The 17,883-nt window shown below is 40.8% G+C and overlaps 1 protein-coding gene across 2 annotated transcripts in view; it reads left to right on the top strand.

Annotated features, from left to right (window-relative positions):
- Positions 1-17,883, top strand: part of LOC132111612 (estrogen-related receptor gamma-like) — an 82,797-nt gene that overhangs the window by 15,247 nt on the left and 49,667 nt on the right. For both annotated transcript variants that reach the window (XM_059519064.1, XM_059519063.1), the window contains exons 3-4: positions 4,534-4,949; positions 8,935-9,051. In XM_059519064.1, the coding sequence (XP_059375047.1) occupies positions 4,534-4,949; positions 8,935-9,051 (533 nt within the window). The remainder of the gene's footprint in view (positions 1-4,533; positions 4,950-8,934; positions 9,052-17,883) is intronic.

The raw sequence follows: 17,883 nt of genomic DNA, 5'->3' as shown, positions 1-17,883 counted from the left end.
TAGTTTTATATGATAATAATATTAATATTAATACATATGATAATAGAATGTTATTTATTTATTTCTTTCTCACCAAAACATTTTACCTCACATTTTCTGCTATATTCATCTAAACAGCCAATAGCTCTCATGGGCAGTTTTGTTCCAGACTGTGCTGCCTCCAGCTATCCGTGATCACAAAAACTTACTGCTTCCGGCAAAGAAAGAGAGAGAGAGAGAAACTCCCAGTAGCTGCACCTCAATGCAATGATTATATGTTTACCTCTATAGTTGTCAGAGCACTGGATCAAACAGCCTAATGACACCTTGTCATTGCCAAGTGGCTGTGTTTTCCAAAAATTGTTTTCCTGCTGATTTGTGACATCTTGCCTGAGCACATAAAATAAGAGAGAGTCAACAGCTAGAGGACAACAAAAAGAAAACAATAATCTCTTTGGTTGAACATCCACTCTGAATTCTAACTTTCAACAAATAGACAGCTTAAAGTCTGAATAAGATCAGGAATACACTTCTGTCCTTTGTACAGTGACTGCACATCTGAGATGTTTTGTGTTACTCTTGGAAATAACTGGAAGTGACTTATCTTTCAAGATTTTCTCACTATGTAATGATTATTGTTCATGATTAGAGAGACGACAGCAAGCAGAGCTAAATTACTATTCTGCTGATCTGGTTTGGCCCGTTGTTCAATTTTTATTTTATTTATATTTATTGTCTCTTATCAGTTTTGCACATATATTTCCATTTGCAGTAATTGATATTAGTTATTATGCAACATTTTGGAAAAATGATCATTCATCATATCATTTTGTTTATAATTTTAACCCAGTTTTACAGATACTTCCAAAACAGACTATAAATCATTCTTAAAATTTTCAACAACCTCGTGTTTGTTAGCAAGCTAAAACTTCACCATGTCTACTTATTTAAATCAGCAGAATTCATAACACTAAATCAAACTTTTTTTTTACTGAATAGTTTTGTTTTGTTTTAAGACCACACATTTATTTTTATTTTGTAACAATCACAGACTTTAACTAGAACCTTAAACATGATGACAGTGTTTGGTACAATTTACGAGAAATTTGCGAACTCAGGAATTATTTATAATGAATCACAATAAAGTCCCTAACAATAAAGAACAACCGATTATGTCTTGTGCTTTTTCTTTTTTTTTCACCTTGTCTATCGGCTGACTATTGCCTGCCTTTTTTCTACCCTTCCACTTGATCATTATTATTTCCATTCATAAACTTAAAACTAAATTCCACTGCTTTTCAGTATAAGAGTTCCTTTTGTTAATGGCGCACTTTGGGATTGAAGCTCAGCACCAGGCAGTGGTGAAAACAGATAAAATCATTACCTCTCAAATAGTACTCCTCTGTCGGAAAGGGCCTTCTTTTCTTCTAAAATATAAGCTTTAAAATTCTATTTCTCTCTGAGCTAATGTGAAATTTACTGCCTCTAATTTTGGATTCAAATGCGGCCTAGAATAAAAATCCCCCATCTGACAATTGAATTTATAGAGAGTTGTGAATATTGCAGGTTTGGATTAATAGAGTCATAGAATTTCAAAGAGCAGGAGAAAAAGAGAAAGAGAAAGAGAACACTAATAACTTTCAGTCAAAGTTATAGAGCAGGGTGTCTCCTGTTGAGAGCCGTAAGAGCGGCGCTGTAAAGCATGAGGGGCTCTTACAATGCTGGCCCTTTCCTCTTTTGTTACCTGCCGTTTTGACTTCACATTCTCTGTCACTGAGGACTGGAGGCGGGTTTCTCAGCTGCCCCACAAAAACCAGTTTGTCTCTGTTACCCAAAATAGAATGAGAGAATATGAAGCAAGTGTAAACAGTCTGTTGTGCTTGTGTTTTCACTGATTTTAACTGGTTTTACACTGTGTATAAATACACAACATGCATCCTTGACATACTGGAATGTTCTAGACTACCTGCACAACCCAGGACACCTGTCTGGGAGTATGAGTGTGTGCGTGTGTGTCGGTGATGCATCAGTAGAAGTGTAATAGAGCTTTTTCATAATCGATTGTCTCTCACTGCAATGCAAAGAAACAGGTGCATTGACTCAGCACATTTTGAGCCATTACACCAGAATGCATTAATAGCTATAAGTTTGCTTATAAACTTATAATACTCTGAAAAATGCAACAAAGTACACAGTTAATAATTGTATTGCTATAAATTATATTATATAAAACATTTCTGATTTGTACTTGGCCTGTCAATATTTTCACTAATTACACTGTAAATATAATCTATTTTTTAGATATGATTTATTTTAATTTTATATAGTTCATTATTAATTATTGAAAATCCTCATGTGTGTTAGCCAGAAAGATTATTTCCATGCTTAAAATAGGTTTATAGTACTTCAATATTTTCTCATTTGTTACATATCTCAGAGTCTAGAATCCAAAATTTTCAAGATATGTTGCTTAGTCTGTTTCTTTAAAATTCCTTTGAATATTAAGGTGGTCTGGTTTCTTTAAAGATCTCTCTCATTCGCTCTCACACTCTCTCTTGCTTTATGGGCCTCAGAAGAAGTCATCTTTTACAAGCTGACCGGATTTTAGAGCCCTCATTTAGAAGCGGGCTTCCTTAATTAAAAAGACCTTTGTGTGGTCTTCCAGACTGCCTTTTTTATTTGTCCCCCTCCATCTCCATGTTAAAAAGGTCCTGATGTGTTGTTTGTATAAATCCTCCATGATTTTCTTTCTGTCACTATAACGACTTTGCTCCTCTGCTATCATCTTGGTTTTTACACACCTTACCACTAATGCAGTTCAGGGAAAATAAAGAATGCATTTAAGGCACGACCTCACACTCAAGTCACAACCCCCAAAACCTTTGAGGATTTTAGAAAACAAACCGTCCCTGAACGATCATGTTGCTAAAGGTATTGAAGTGCAGCTAATTGACACGGTTGTGGTGAAGTGCACGCCCCCCCCCCCCCCCCCCCCCACCACCACCACCCAATGCTGCAGCTCAGGGTCTCTTGGATTGTTAACAGGGGAAATGGTTAATCCACTCTTGCAGGCCTTGAAGCCTCCTGTAAGACAGAGCAGAGATATCTATTAATTACAGCACTCATTAATAAGCCTCTCTCCCAGGACTGTGTGGGTGGAGGGGTGGTTAAAAGGATTAGCGGTATCAAGTGATGTAGGGTGGGTTTTTGTCTGGGGTGGTCAGTCTGCTCTTTTGTTTGGCTTGGAAAGAGTCTCTGCTTTTGACTATGTGGGTGTCGGTTTGTGTTACTGGATTAATACTGGATGTTTGTGTCTGCCTAGTTGATTTTTAGTTTTCTGCCCATCAATTAATCTGAGCTTGTGTGTGTGTGAGAGCGTATGGTGACTGGCCACAGGCGAGGATGATGGAACTGCTTTGCGCCTCCGCACTGATTAGAGTCTTGTAGAACAAGTTGATATTGACTGGAAAATGAGTGATGGTGCTGAGCTCTTCGTACTGTCCCTTTCTCTTCCACCCTGCAGACGCTCATCTGTCATGTTGCATTTGATCACTGGATCCCACCTCTTGATCCACAATCACAAGAAAAGGCCTTTAGCACTTTTTTGTAGAGATGGACAATTTTGGTCCAGGAGAAAAGGCAGGCTTTGACTCATGCTTTGTAACTCAACAGTAAATAATTTCAGATATTTATTTGCCCTGTCAAGTGGAAAAGAATCTGAATGGTCAGAGTTCAAATTTATATTGAAAAGCATTTTTTTTTATTTCTTTCTCAATATATATATATATATATATATATATATATATATATATATATATATATATATATATAATATTCATATACATTATAACTAACAATAAACTGACACCACTATGATGTATTAAATAAGGCAAATTATGTCAAATACAGATAAAAGTGCATATAATTTTTTACAAATATATCATTATGGTAAGTGTAAGATATAATTTATATATTTAAAACTCTTAGGACATGTCCGAGTTGGTTGTGGCACATTTCTTTAGAACTCATTTGGCTGCACGCTATGCTAGAGTAGCAATGTTAGCACTCTTTTTTACAGCCTTGTAGATATACAACCACTCAGACACTTTAGTGAGACCCAGGGGACAGTGGCACACTGGCTCTCATATGCCTCTCCTCTTATGTTTTTCTCAGAGAAGTCATTAACATTCTAAAAAAACTAGAATTCTGAATTCATAATCAGGGCTTTTTTTAGCTGCTGAATGTTCTCTCAGGCTAAGGCGCAGGTGGACCCATGTGCGAAGAGGAGAGTTGTTCTTAAGGGCTGGCGGGGGGGGGGTATTATGTTTCTATTTCTTTTGATTTTCTTAATGGCTTGGTGTTGGTGACATATTTCAAATCACCTCTGCTGAAAATACAATTTTTTAGACTTGCATAAATTTACAAAAATAGCAGCATCTAAGGTACCATATAAGATCTCAGGCAATAATTTACTTGGTTTCCACACACTTTATTTACTGTCAGTCATGGTCACTAACACTTTGGTATTTGTTTTGTCATGTTTTTTCCATGTAGGCTGTTCTGCAGAATGTCCAGCAAGGACCGCCACATTGAGTCCAGTTGCCCCTCCTACATAAAGACGGAACCTTCCAGCCCTGCCTCACTGACGGACAGTGTAAATCACCACAGCCCCGGCGGCTCTTCAGACGCCAGCGGTAGCTACAGCTCGACCATGAACGGCCATCAGAATGGTCTGGACTCACCCACTCTTTACGGCCCAACCGGTGCTCTGGGTCCCAGCGGTGCCGGAGCCAAGCGTTACGAGGACTGCTCCAGCACTATCGCGGAGGACTCACAGATTAAATGCGAGTACATGCTGAACTCCATCCCCAAGCGCCTATGTCTGGTGTGCGGAGATATCGCCTCTGGCTACCATTATGGTGTCGCATCCTGCGAGGCCTGCAAGGCCTTTTTCAAGAGGACCATTCAAGGTTGGCTTTTACCCTCCTTCAGCTAGAACTTCAGATAGGTTCACATGTCAGGCCAAGGGGTCAGAGGGACTTAGTCAAAGTAGGATTGTCCTAGAATGTGCACAAAGCAATTCCATACATCCAACATCTGCTGGCTTTATGCCACTTAAGCAGCTTTCCGTCCAGTAGACGTGTACAGCTAGAGGGTGGTAATGCTTTTGCTTATAAACGTTTCTTGTCTTGTTGCTTCAGATTAACAAGATCGATCAGTTATGTCAAACAAGAAATTACAGGCAATTAATATACCGGGAAGTTTCCCATCTGCTAGTTTTTTAGAAGTGGCAGTGAAGCTCTGAGGAACAAAGTAGGTGCTGAATAAATGGGTCAAATATTGTGCTTGGCCTGCACGCAATCCAGAGCCTCAGAAGGTGGGAATTTGACATATCGGTATGTTTCATCCCATTAGCCAATAAAACTCTTGGTGATTTCCAAAAACATCCCATCCAGCTGGACATTTATTGACATCCAGACTGGCTGGTTTTTGAGGGACGGAGCAGGGTTGGGGAATTATGGGATGCAGATGCATCAAGACCACAGTTCGGCTAGGGGCATTGGGACAGGTGGCGGAACGGACGCCATGGCAACTCAAATCACTGGCAGCTGGCATTCTGGTGGCACTCTTCCAATGCCACCTGACAAACTGCATCTATCACTTCCCAATTGAGCCACTTGTAGCCAGGCGGTGGGCAAAATATAGGAGGTGTACACCAAGAATGCCACCTCAGGAAGCCCAGAACATCCCAATATCTGTTCCCTTCTTCATAGCTGTAGTATAAGGTCACCCCAAGGTCAAGTTGTCACCATGTTCTGGTAATGAGCTTCATTGGCATTTGACTGCGACTGATGAATGATGGAAGTGTAGCATTTAGTATGAAGACAGGCAGTGGAAGGAAGCGCTAGGGACATTTTATATCTTGTTTGAAACCTCTCGGCAGCCACTTGAGTGATAGATAATGGACATCGCACTAATCGACTGCCACCTAACTCAAATCACATCACTCTATCCGGTCAGTGGAACACACACACATATAGCCTCTTTTCCACTGTGTTGATAACCTGGACACAGCGCTCAAGCCATTGACATTCAACTACTGGTACTGTAGGAAAGCACCTATATTAGATTGGCAAGGATTTTTCCCCCCTTGAAACATTCCCAGCTTGTTACCACTCAACAGGCCTCAGCCCTCATGAGAATCACCTCACATCTTCACACACATCCCCATTCCACATGCATTCCTCCCAATCCGAAGACCCTAATGGCTTCTGGAGATTACCTGACTAATGTATATTGGAGCTCAGTTTAATGGACATGCGTACTTTAAATACTGTTTCCTGTTGAATTAGCAGTCTTGAGCATTTAGCCCTCTGCTCGCGCTGCTAATCTGCTTTTTAATGAGGAAACATCAGTTCACAGAAGAGAAGTCAATACAAATCAGTGTTTACAAAGTCTGATTAACTCTGAAATATTTCATCAGTGTGGAGGTCCCAGACGGGTGCTATGTTAATTGCATGAGTGCGTGTGCGAGAGAGTCTGTTTCATCTCAAGAAGTGTGAGTGCATGTATTTATTAGGGGCCAAGCACCGAAGGTGCATAGGCACCTATTGTATTTGTTCCCGTTCTTATTATTATTCTTCCTTCTTCCGACTGGGAGTCTATGGCAGCCCATAGAACCGATTGCGGGAACGTTGTAATGGTTTGACATTCTGATAGAGGACAGTGCCAACATTAAGTACACCAATTTTGGTGTGTCTATGTCATTCCCTCTAGCGCCACCAACTGTCCAAAATTTCACTTATATTTTGTTAATAACTTTTTAACCGTAAGGCCAATCAACAAAATTCTTTTTTTCTCTGATTCCTGAGCTCATGTTGATTCGATTGCACCATGTGAAGACATTTTTCGTCATAGAAATATGGCCGCCATTTTGAATTTTTTGAAAAACCTACTTTTTCGAACTCATCCTAGACGATTTGTCCGATTTACACGAAAACACGTTTTGTGTAGCGTTGTGATTTAGCGCTTAAAAACTATTTGGCTATATCTTCGAAACCGCTTGTCCGATCGAGACGAAAACAGCGTCAGAAGTTCGGAAACATAGGTGAATGTATAAATACCAATGCCCAAATTCGAAAATATTGATAGTAAGGGGTAGTACAATTCAACCAAAATCATGTGTCAGTCATTTTTTACGTGTTTTTTCATATAAATGTCTATAACTCTGAAGTGAATTGAGATATTTTCATCAAAATTGACACACATATGTATGGGCTCAATCTGAGGACACATTAAAAAAATGGTGGGACTGAGCCTCTTGGTGGCGCTATAATAGAACAAAACATGAAATTCCCATTGACTTCAATACAGTTTTGTGAAATAAAATGCTATACTAAACAAATACATTGGTATAACATTACGAAACTCAGAATGTGCCAACAACACCATCCCCTGAAGGTACTCAAAATATTCTGAAACAGTGCCACCTATTGGTCAAAAGTTATAACAAAATTTTTAAAAAGGCTAAAAACTTTTGAATAAACCTAGCTATTGAAATGTCGCTGGTCTTATTAGATTCCTTGGTTCAAGCCGACAACATAGATACCAAGTTTTCCTTATTTGGCCAAACTTCCTGTCCGCCATATTGATTTTCAGTCAAAACCTACTTTTTCGAACTCCTCATCAACCGTTGGTCCAATTTTCACCAAAATTGTTTCAAATCATCTTCAGACTGTGCTCACAAAAAGTTATGGATTTCGTGTCGATATACGAAACGGTTCTCATTTAGCGCATCAATGAATTTGCTGGAAGGATGCCAACATGCATTTGAGGCTGTATCTCAGCAAAGTTTTGACATTTTCGCACCAAACATTGTATGTGTCATTATCACCTCACACTGACCATTCCACACTAATTTGGTAACAGCGCCACCTATTGGTTACACGTGATAAGCCAATAAATCCTATTACTAGTTGTTGTGTTTATTGTTTTCAAGCCATTTTGCCTAAAATAACCTTAAAACGGTTTTAATTACTCATTCCTGCCGTTCATCTGAAGCTTGCTTCTGTAGTGCTTGGCCCCGTTATTGCTGCTTGCAGCTATATTGTTCTAATTGTTATTCTATAGAACAAATTCTCTCCTTACACTGGTAGTTGTAACACTGCCATAAGCCACTCCAAATCCTAAATTTGTTATATTAAATGTCTGTATCTGGCAAGCAAATCTTATAATACAGCCAAAAAAAACTATTTAAATGTTTTTATTGTGTGCCAGATTACTGATCAGGCTTCTATTTGTGTGCTTTTGCAGTAACAAGCATATATCATTGCTTTTTCCCTCTAACAGCATCATGGTCCTTAAAGAACTTGCTGTAATAGTCTACTCTACAGTGTGCCAGGAATCCCAGTAGCAAATTTGTAGCTCTCTGTGTTTGTTTATGTGTGGGATTGGTAGGATGAGGAGCTGTGTTAGTGGTCACCATGCGATTGGAAGTTCACTCAAATGTGAATTGTGACCTGCAGGTTTTTGTTTAGGTTTAGTAAAGCCTGGCCTGCCTATCCAGCTTCACACAGCTCTGTGACACATGACCTCTGAGGACAGCCAGTGGCTCTTTTCTGCATGCCTTTTGAACCAGACACACACACACAGATATGAAGAGAAGATGTATGATGTAGATATGATGGGAAGTGATTGCTGTATTTCAGTGTCTTCCTTCGAAGTGTCAATCGGAGGTTGGGTTTGCACTTAAAGTATTTTATTTGTTGAGAGGACATCAATGATTTTCTAAAATTTGAGGCCAGTAAGATTTTTTATTATTAATATTACTATTATTATCATTATTATTATTATTATTATTCAGCAACAGTGCATTAAATTGATCAAATGTGACAGTGTTTTGGTTTGCAGTCATTAAACACTCTCTGTTCCTTCTCTCTACATGCCTCGCCACAGGAAACATTGAGTACAGCTGCCCCGCCACCAATGAATGCGAGATCACCAAACGCAGAAGGAAGTCCTGCCAAGCCTGCCGCTTCATGAAGTGTCTGACCGTTGGCATGATGCGAGAAGGTGAGAGCAATAAGAAATGGTTGGGGAGTAAAGGAAATGAACATTTTATCCACTGTGCAACTGTATTTTTCACTCTACAATTCTGAGGAAATGCACAGGTTTCCATAAAGGGAAAAAATAGAACAGGTCTAGAATGAAGTCAAGGTTGAAACTGAAGGGCCAGTTGGCCTCGTGCCTCACGGGCCACTCACGGTCAGCCAAACACCATCTTTTGCCTTGGCCTCCAGGCCCAGTTCTAACTAACAAGACTGGTTCTTATTTAGAGAGCCGGCCTTTGAGGCATTTTCTCAGAGGTCTGCCAAACGGACAAGCAGTTATTTTCAAACCGCGCTCTCCTGTGGAAACAGGCTCTGGCTCTCCAGGCTTTCCCGCTTTTGATGTTAAAAGTTTACAGAGGAGCTGCCTGAACTAGCCTTTAACCTTCACACAGGAAAAAAGTCCTTTCTGATATCTTCAGCAGCAGAAATGCGGCACGGCAGCTCGTTTCCTCGCTTCTCATTCAGGTGGACAGGAAGTGTTTTTTCTGCCTCTGAAAGAATTGCCGTCATAGGCGAGAGGGGGAAGACATGAGAGAGAATGAGAGGTAGGCTATGCTTCTGTCAGTCACAGAACAGGACCTCTTAGAAACGCAGGTGACGGCACTTATAGGCTCACATTTGTGTGTGGACACAAACGCTATGCCCCTTTAAGTCCTGATCAGGTCGACTGCACCTTATTCACAGAGACACAAGACCAGACACACACATACACAAACCCTGCAGCCAGCCTACCTTCTGTGGTCCTGAGCGGTCAGCTCACATTATACCAAAACAACTCAGCTGGAGAGCAACAGCAATGCCCCACAGGCCACATTTGTTTGCGTCGAGTATGAGGGTGTGCACATACTGTATGTGTGTTTTTGTCCATGTGAAATGTGTCTTTTTCATATTATCCATCTTTTTCTTACACACACACATACAAACATAAATGGCAATCTCATTCAACACTATTGTTGCTTTGTGCAGGGACATTTGCCTACACGGCCAGTGTCGCTGACAGGTAGGTAATTGATAAGTAGAGGCCTGTTTTCAGAAAGGTCTGAGGGATGTAGTTGCATGTTTGATATGGCATCTTCTCCCATGAGCACCCAGACAAATAGCAGCCTTTTGTTCTTGCTGCTAGCGACCCATACGCACATATATCAAAATGGCACCCAATGGCACAACCATTTGTTGTAAAGTGCTTGAATTTAATACAGAGGTCCCCCTCTACATATGAATAAGGGTCATTTGAAAAATTGATGCATCAATTTTCTTATTTTTCTAAAGCATTTTACACAATGAATGAAAAACATGCATACAAACAATTCAGTTCAGCAATGTACATTATTTCTTTTTTTTTTTTTTTTTTTTGTAATGTAGCGCATTGTTTTTGTTAGTTGGTTTTATGACAGTCCCTACTTTTGAGCATTACGATTTCTGAATGCTACTATTTTTACATACTTATTTTTTTTTAGACATGCATACAAAAACACTTCATTTACCATCTGTGTGTAAAATTTTATGCTAACATTACACTAACTTTTGCACATTACTTTAGCCATTTTTCAGGTTTGTTTTAGACATGCCTGCAAACCTCATGGCTATTCATATGGAATATTTAAATTGCTTTTTGTTTGACTGATGTCCCTTTGTTTGGTGATTTTACAGTATTTTAATGTTATGCACTTTTTGTAAGGTTTTTTTGTTTTCAGTGTTCTAGCCCTAAACTTACTGGCCTGGGATCAGATTAAATCCAGATCAGTCATCTTTGTGTGTGTATTAGTTGTCAGTCGGCATTAACAGTGGCTCGCTAGCTTTGGTGAGGTACAGGCTAAGCCAATGTGTCAGCATCCATGCAGAGTCACTGTTTAGTTTAGGAGGGTATTGGGGAGGGAGTATGGGATGTTATTCATAGCCAACAACTTGCTTAAGGGGAAGATCTGTCTGAAATTAGCCCTGTCACCCCTGGGAGACATGGAGGTGGGGATGGGATAAGTAATCCTGATAAAGAAAGGATCTTTCGCACACACACAAACACATATGCATCCACAGCCTTGCAGTTCTGTATACCAGGCATCCAAAGCGATGAAATCCTTCAGCACACAGAGCCAAACCCCCACAGGGGTAGTCAAACCACTCAACATAATATCTGTCCACCTATCACTCGCAGTTCTCACCTACAACTTAACACCCCCACATTGCACACACACTCACACACTTCTCATACATATGCACAAGAAAATCCTCTCAGTAACAACAGACACTCACCATCGTACTGAAAGTGTGTGCAGGTGCTCACCTCACAGGCACATGTGCATTCTAGCTGCAAAGGAAATTGCTGCCTCCAAATACATCTTTGTTTGACCCAGGGGGCCAACCGCCTGCTGCGTCGCTACCTCCAGCCACCCAACTGTAAAATTATATCCACAGACAGTCAGAGAGACAGTGACGGGGCCTGACAATGCACTGGCCTGAGACCGCAGCCGGGAATCAGCCCTAAAATGCTCGAGCAAAAGCACCCGGTGGTTTGCAGCATGAGGGAAAGGAGAGCCGTACATCAGGACTGGAGAGTGCTTATTACACAACACTTAGAGAGATGCAGTTCACACACTCACAGAAGCGCTCACTGGCGACCTGATGCATGCGGCGCTGATCTCACACACTTACACTCAGAGAAAGCACTTTTCACAAGAACATATACACTAGGACACTAATGCATATATGTGCACTCATAAATACCTACATGCTCTTCACTCCGCCAAACCTTGCATACTCAAGCTAAGGGAGAATGTGCATATGTGTGATGATTATGATGATGATGATGAGGATAGATTCTCAGCCACTCATGTCTGAACACACAGATGGATGACCTTCTCCACAGAGAGAGAAGAGACTTCATGGGACGTGCTGTATATTTGTTTCCTAAGTGAACAATTGAGAGTTTAAGTGCTTTCATCTAAACTCACAAAGCGAATAAGAGAGAGAAAATAAGAAACCTGCAGACGCAGGTTGGCAGAGATAGGATGCACCTTTAGAATATGTAACATCAAATTCCTCCAGAAGGCAATTAGAACTCGCCCAATTATTGTGCTGTGTTATAGATAGCGGCTGTCCTAACGAAGACTGGAGTTTGGATTCTGACAACAGTGGCTCTCCCCACCGCATCTCTCTGGGGACTCGAGCAGCCATGGAAGCAAAATAGCCAGACCTGCATGTAGATTTGAGTAGGCTAAAGTGTCTCTCTCTCTTTCTGTCTCACACACACACACACACACACACACACACACACACACACTGACATACTCATACATATGGTTTTAGTCAGAGCAAGAGAACAATTTAAAACTCAAAAACCTGCCTCATCGCATCAAATCCCACTTAAAATTCCTATGCCTCTGAGCTGCAAACCCTTCAGTGAAATATATAACATGCTGGCTGGCTACTGTCACCATTATCATGACTGACACAGAGCATTCTAGTGCCAATGATCACAGTGGTCATATACAACATTGAAAAAACACCTCATCAGTTAAACAGTCTAAACCAGAATTTCTTAACTGGTGGATTGTAATCAAAAATTTGTTGTTCTTTCTTGCTGATGTCTAAAGTCATCAAACTTTAGAGTATTTTGGTGCAGATTTGTCTGCCAAATCTGATAGTTTGCATTGCGTTCACTCATCCTGTGTTTTGAGTTATTGGCTACTGATATTATCAATTATTTAATTTAATTTTATTTTAAATTTAATTTAATTTTAATATAATTCTGGATTTAATCTGATCCCAGGCCAGCAGGTTTAGGGCTAGAACACTGAAAACAACAAAACCTTAATTATAAAAAATTATGCTTTTTGAACAGACTGATTTTAGTGATTTTATTTTGATATTTTTATTATCGAAACAATTGTGGTACTATGTTGGGTCACCCTTGGAGGTCAAATCTAGGTCTTGAAGCAAAACCAGTGTTTTTTCCCTCCCTTAAGTTAAATGGAAAGCATAATCAAATTTTTTACAATACATTTTGTTCTAGAATTGTTAATGTGTAGCTGTCTGAATTAAGTTGTCCCAAGTGTCTCTAAAAAAGATGGCAAGAGTGAATGAGTACTTGGCTTGACGTAAACAATGAAGAGTGAATCTGTCTCACCTCCTTCTTCCTCATTTCTTCTTTTCTACATTCCACCCCATTTCTGCATGTTATCCATTCATTGCTGTTGTTGTTGTTTTTTCTTTCTTCATTTTTTTCTCTTTCTTTCTTTCTTTCTTTCTTTCTTTTTGTTACTCTCTCCCATTCATTCTTTCACACTCCGTCCCTTCATCAGCTGCCTTCCGCTCTTTCGCCCCTCTCTTCCTCTGACGGGGGGCATAAATCATTGTGCTGTCAACGGGCGAGGCTCGCTGGATTATGCAACGCCGCCATTCATTTGGAGCCTGAGGAGAGGACCCGTCTGAGACCACCCTTCACCCACCATGTTCCCCCACTCTTGCCTCCTCAAAATAGAGAGCCAGCATCTTAAAGAGTGCTCTCAGGGGGGTGATATCATTATGCAGTCTCTCTCTCTCTCTCTCTCTGTAGTTTGCCCTACTTTATTCTTAGATAGCGCCTGTGGGTGTGCTTTTAAATGTCAGCATGGCAACTCTTTCTCACAGCTGGTTTGTTTTTCTTCCAGTGTGTGATTGTGCTACACCAGTTCGAGGTCCGACCCATCTCCTCATTAAAGAACAAACTGTTGTCCAGCTTATCGCAAAACTAATTTACTGCTAGATATGTGGCTAGATATAACTCCGTTCCTGTAGTATACAAAACTAGCCAGACAGAAAAATCATTGTGAACAGCACTGATGATATACCAGTACACTCTTAGATAATAAAACTTCTCCGAAATGTCTCCGAAAACTGTCTCCGAAATGTCTATGTAATTTAATTATAAAAAATATATATTATATTGAATTATATAAAAAAAGTATATAACATAGACCATGACATGTGGTTTTGGTCTAACTTCTAGGTATGAAATGTCACTCAAAAGACTTTTGCCTCTTCATTGTGAAGGAGAAAGTGTACACCAGAGACAGTCACGCTCTTCAGAACGGAGCCATTTGAATATCATGACAGCCTCATTATAGTGTCATAACTGACTGGCAGGCCTTGCTTGATAGAGCTAGTGATGTGTATCACAGCACACACCTTCCTTCTGTGCACACTGCACGCGCTTCAAGGGTTGAAAGCATGTTGCTTCACATGAAATAACCCTGCGTGGGTCATTTGGAAGTTGTCTGACTGTCCTATACTGCACCTGCTTGAAAACCCAAAATACTGGCCATAGCACACCTCCCTCCTGGTTGGGTCTGGGAATGAAACAGCTGGGTTAGTTACCCTCTATCCCCACCCCCGCGCCGACCCTCTCTTACTATTAAGGAGATCCCCTCTGGCACTGCCTCAAACGACACACATAATTAGGGCATTAACTCCTCTTAATTGCTGAGAGATTTCTCTTTTTTCCGTGCAGAGACAGAAAGGTCAACACTGTGCCTTATCCACCTTCTCTCCAACAGCAACAGAAGGCATGGTAGCGCAAATCCCTCCTCGGCTCCTTCTTCGGTTCTCCCTTGCCATCACTCTTCCCTCCCCTCCATTCCTTCTGTTCTCATGCTCCCTGGTTGCTCGCCATCCTCAACTAAATGACATCTTTAGGCATTCAAGTAACCCATAGAGGATTGGTGGTCCCTGCGCTGAATTGGAGGCAGAATGAGCATTGTATGTTTGGACCCCAGCCAGGCAGGGGGAAGATTTTACATGCTGCTGACTTTGGAGGACTCTTCCCATCCTCCTTCTCCTCCGCTCGTGCATTTCCCAGTCTGCCACAACCACTTGTGGGCAGAGGGACAGCTGGAGGTCTGTGCTCTTTAGTTTTCCATGCAGAGCACCAGGGACACTTTGCTGACACTTAAATAAATAACGATTTTTCCCTGAAGGCAGCTGCTTGGCACGTCCATGGCAAATATTCTCATAATTAGGTGATGTATACATACAGCAGCCACAAAATAGTACTTGGATAATTAGCCAAACTTAAGGTATGAATAAATTTGCATTAGATGAAACCTCAAAAACCAGATACCATTTATGTGAAATAAGAATAGAAATTCTTCAAGAAATTTTCAAATAGACATTTACAAAAGCAAATGTCAGTTTTACATGAGTAAACAATAATTATTTAAAATTATGACATTACTTCTACAAAATCTTCTGGTATAATTAGTTTTCAGATGCCACTTGATTTTAGATTTAGTTTATAGAGCTATAAAGTACATACATTAAGTCTGACTTAAGTGTCCATATATCTTGTGGGTCATTTGTACATTCAAATGCAAACAAATGCAAATTTGGTTTCTGCACTCTCAGCAACCTGAGAAACCTGTGGCTGAATCACTATATGAACTCCAGTGGTGTGCGTTTGGTAAACAGCAGTGTAACATCATATCAGAGAGGATATTTGGAAGCGCTTCCTGCAGAGCACAGTAAATATGAGTGCTGTGAATGTGTTCCAGTCCACACAGGCCTGGCAGACACTGTGGAAGCGAGGGCTTTTGATTGAGCCTATAATTGAGTGGCTCGGCAATAGAGTCTGGACTGCTTCCAACATTCAGCATGTCCCTCATCACAAGTGCCTGAAGCCCACCACCCGCAATCCCAGAGAATACCTCCGCTGGGATGCTCGTGCGGCAGCCTTGTCCAGCACCTGCTGACCTTTTAATGGCTCTATATGGGCTCTTGCTACTGCAGCAATCATGCAACTGCCCGACTGTCATAACAATGCAACAGTAACATGTCGTTTTGAATGATGTGGCTCGATCAGCGCTCTGTATAGTGCAGTGGCCGCAGGCTGCAATTTGCCTGTGCTGACTCTCTCTGACTGCTTTGTTTTGGTAATTTGTGACCAATTTCCTTACTGGGCTTCACTTGTGAATGAAGGCACAAGTTGGACTGGGCTCTTGGCTTCTCCAGTTCTGCGCCGCTACCTGCAGACGACAGGTTGTTTTTGCATAGACAGACCATGCTGAGCCCACAGACCGTGCTTTCCCAGCCGGCCAGGCTGATTTGGTTGCAGGGCAGGGTCTGAAATTTGGCAGGGGCCTGATGCCTGCACAGCTGGCACAGTGAGAATGTCCTTATTTCTTTATGTCAGGAAGCAGGCCAGTAGCATTGCTATGAGCCAGTCGCACCCTATTTACCCTCGCAAGGTGGAGAGCATCATTCTCTCTTTCCTGATTATCTTCACATATTGGGAACTAACAACTTAAACACACACACTCGAGGCATGTGATATTATCATACTCTGTCAGTCCACGTGGACTGGTGCAATTGAGCAGGAGAACGTATGTGGAAGGCATGGAAGATGGTTTTAGTGACAGACCGTTCTGGTATGAGCCCTGAGGGGGCTGAGGAGGCTAAATATGGTGCAATGTGGAACTGTTTCTGGCTTTGAGAGGCTTGATAATAGTAATATATGAATGACAAGAGAGTGAAAACAGTTGAGAAGGAGTCTTGAATTCGGCAAGGCAAACATTTGTATGCACTCAGGATGAAATGCATTTCACCACTCTAGATGCAGTATTATTACTTCCAAACCTACAGAATTAAGGGAACACTTCAGTAGTATTTGGACTTATTCATACTTCCTCACGCAGCTGATGCATTCTGGGAAATCAAATTACACGTTATTTTCAAGCTTCAGGTCCATTGGTACAAATCTTCTACTGTGAATCCTTAACAAATGCATGATGAACCATTTGCCGCCACATCTGTTTCTTTGTAAGTGCACGACAACACAACAGCTCAAGTCTAATTAGCATGAGTGTCAGCATGTACAAAAGCAATTGTGTAATTTGCTGTAAAATAGGTCACAGGCATTGAAACAAAGTATTATAAATGTATTTCTGTCCGGAGGTTTGTTACCACCAGGCACATCAGTACGCACCTGTTAATTTTTTCATCCAAAAATAGTGTAGAAATGACCTGCTTAGTTTGATGCAGGGTGTTAATCTATCAGCAATATCCCCACAGATCTGCCCGTTGTTGTTGTTAGAAATGTTTTTTTTATCTTGCTTTTATTTTCAGATTTCTGTGTGGTTGCCATTTAGTAGTTAGTTTTCTTCAAAGTGAAGAACTGAACCTGCAGATTATGTGATAGCAGACCACATATTTAGCTATTATGCTATCAACACTCGAGAAAGATAGAATTTTTAAGCTTCAAGTGGTAAAGGTCTCTACACAAGATACATGTCTTGAATGAGGAAAAGTACTGGTTTCATGACTCTCTGCTGTGCTTACACACACAAGCATGCTTACAAACAGGAGTATTATCCTCTCGCGGTACCCCAGGCTGTCCAGCACAGAGCTGTTAAAGCACTGATGTGACTGACAGATGAAGTTTCTTTAGAAGAGTGTATTTCAGTGGGTCATAACCCTGTCACTTAACCGTAAACCCACACCCCACTTACATTTCCTGTGTTCACCTCACCTAAATGTCTCACAAAACCCCCACACGCAAATAGAACAGACAGTCAACAAAGATTTTTTTTTTCTTTGCATATTGTGATTGTTCATGTCTCCATTTAAAAGACACTGTAATGATCATGTTCGATGAGTCAGTGCAGCCATTACTATGTGCAATAGAAAATGTGAGCTGATTGCAAACCATTTCATTTACTCATTGTCTTTAAATTGCTTTTGGGCTAATTGCACAAGGCCTAATTGTACAGATATTTTTAAATAAGTGCTGATGAGGTGAATTTGACACTGAATTTGAACAAGATCT

This window comes from Carassius carassius, chromosome 31 (genome assembly GCF_963082965.1).
Source record: "Carassius carassius chromosome 31, fCarCar2.1, whole genome shotgun sequence".
In the NCBI taxonomy this organism is placed as follows: Eukaryota; Metazoa; Chordata; class Actinopteri; order Cypriniformes; family Cyprinidae; genus Carassius; species Carassius carassius.
The sequence above is the reverse complement of the archived record's forward strand: the minus strand, read 5'-3'. Positions and strand labels throughout refer to the sequence as shown.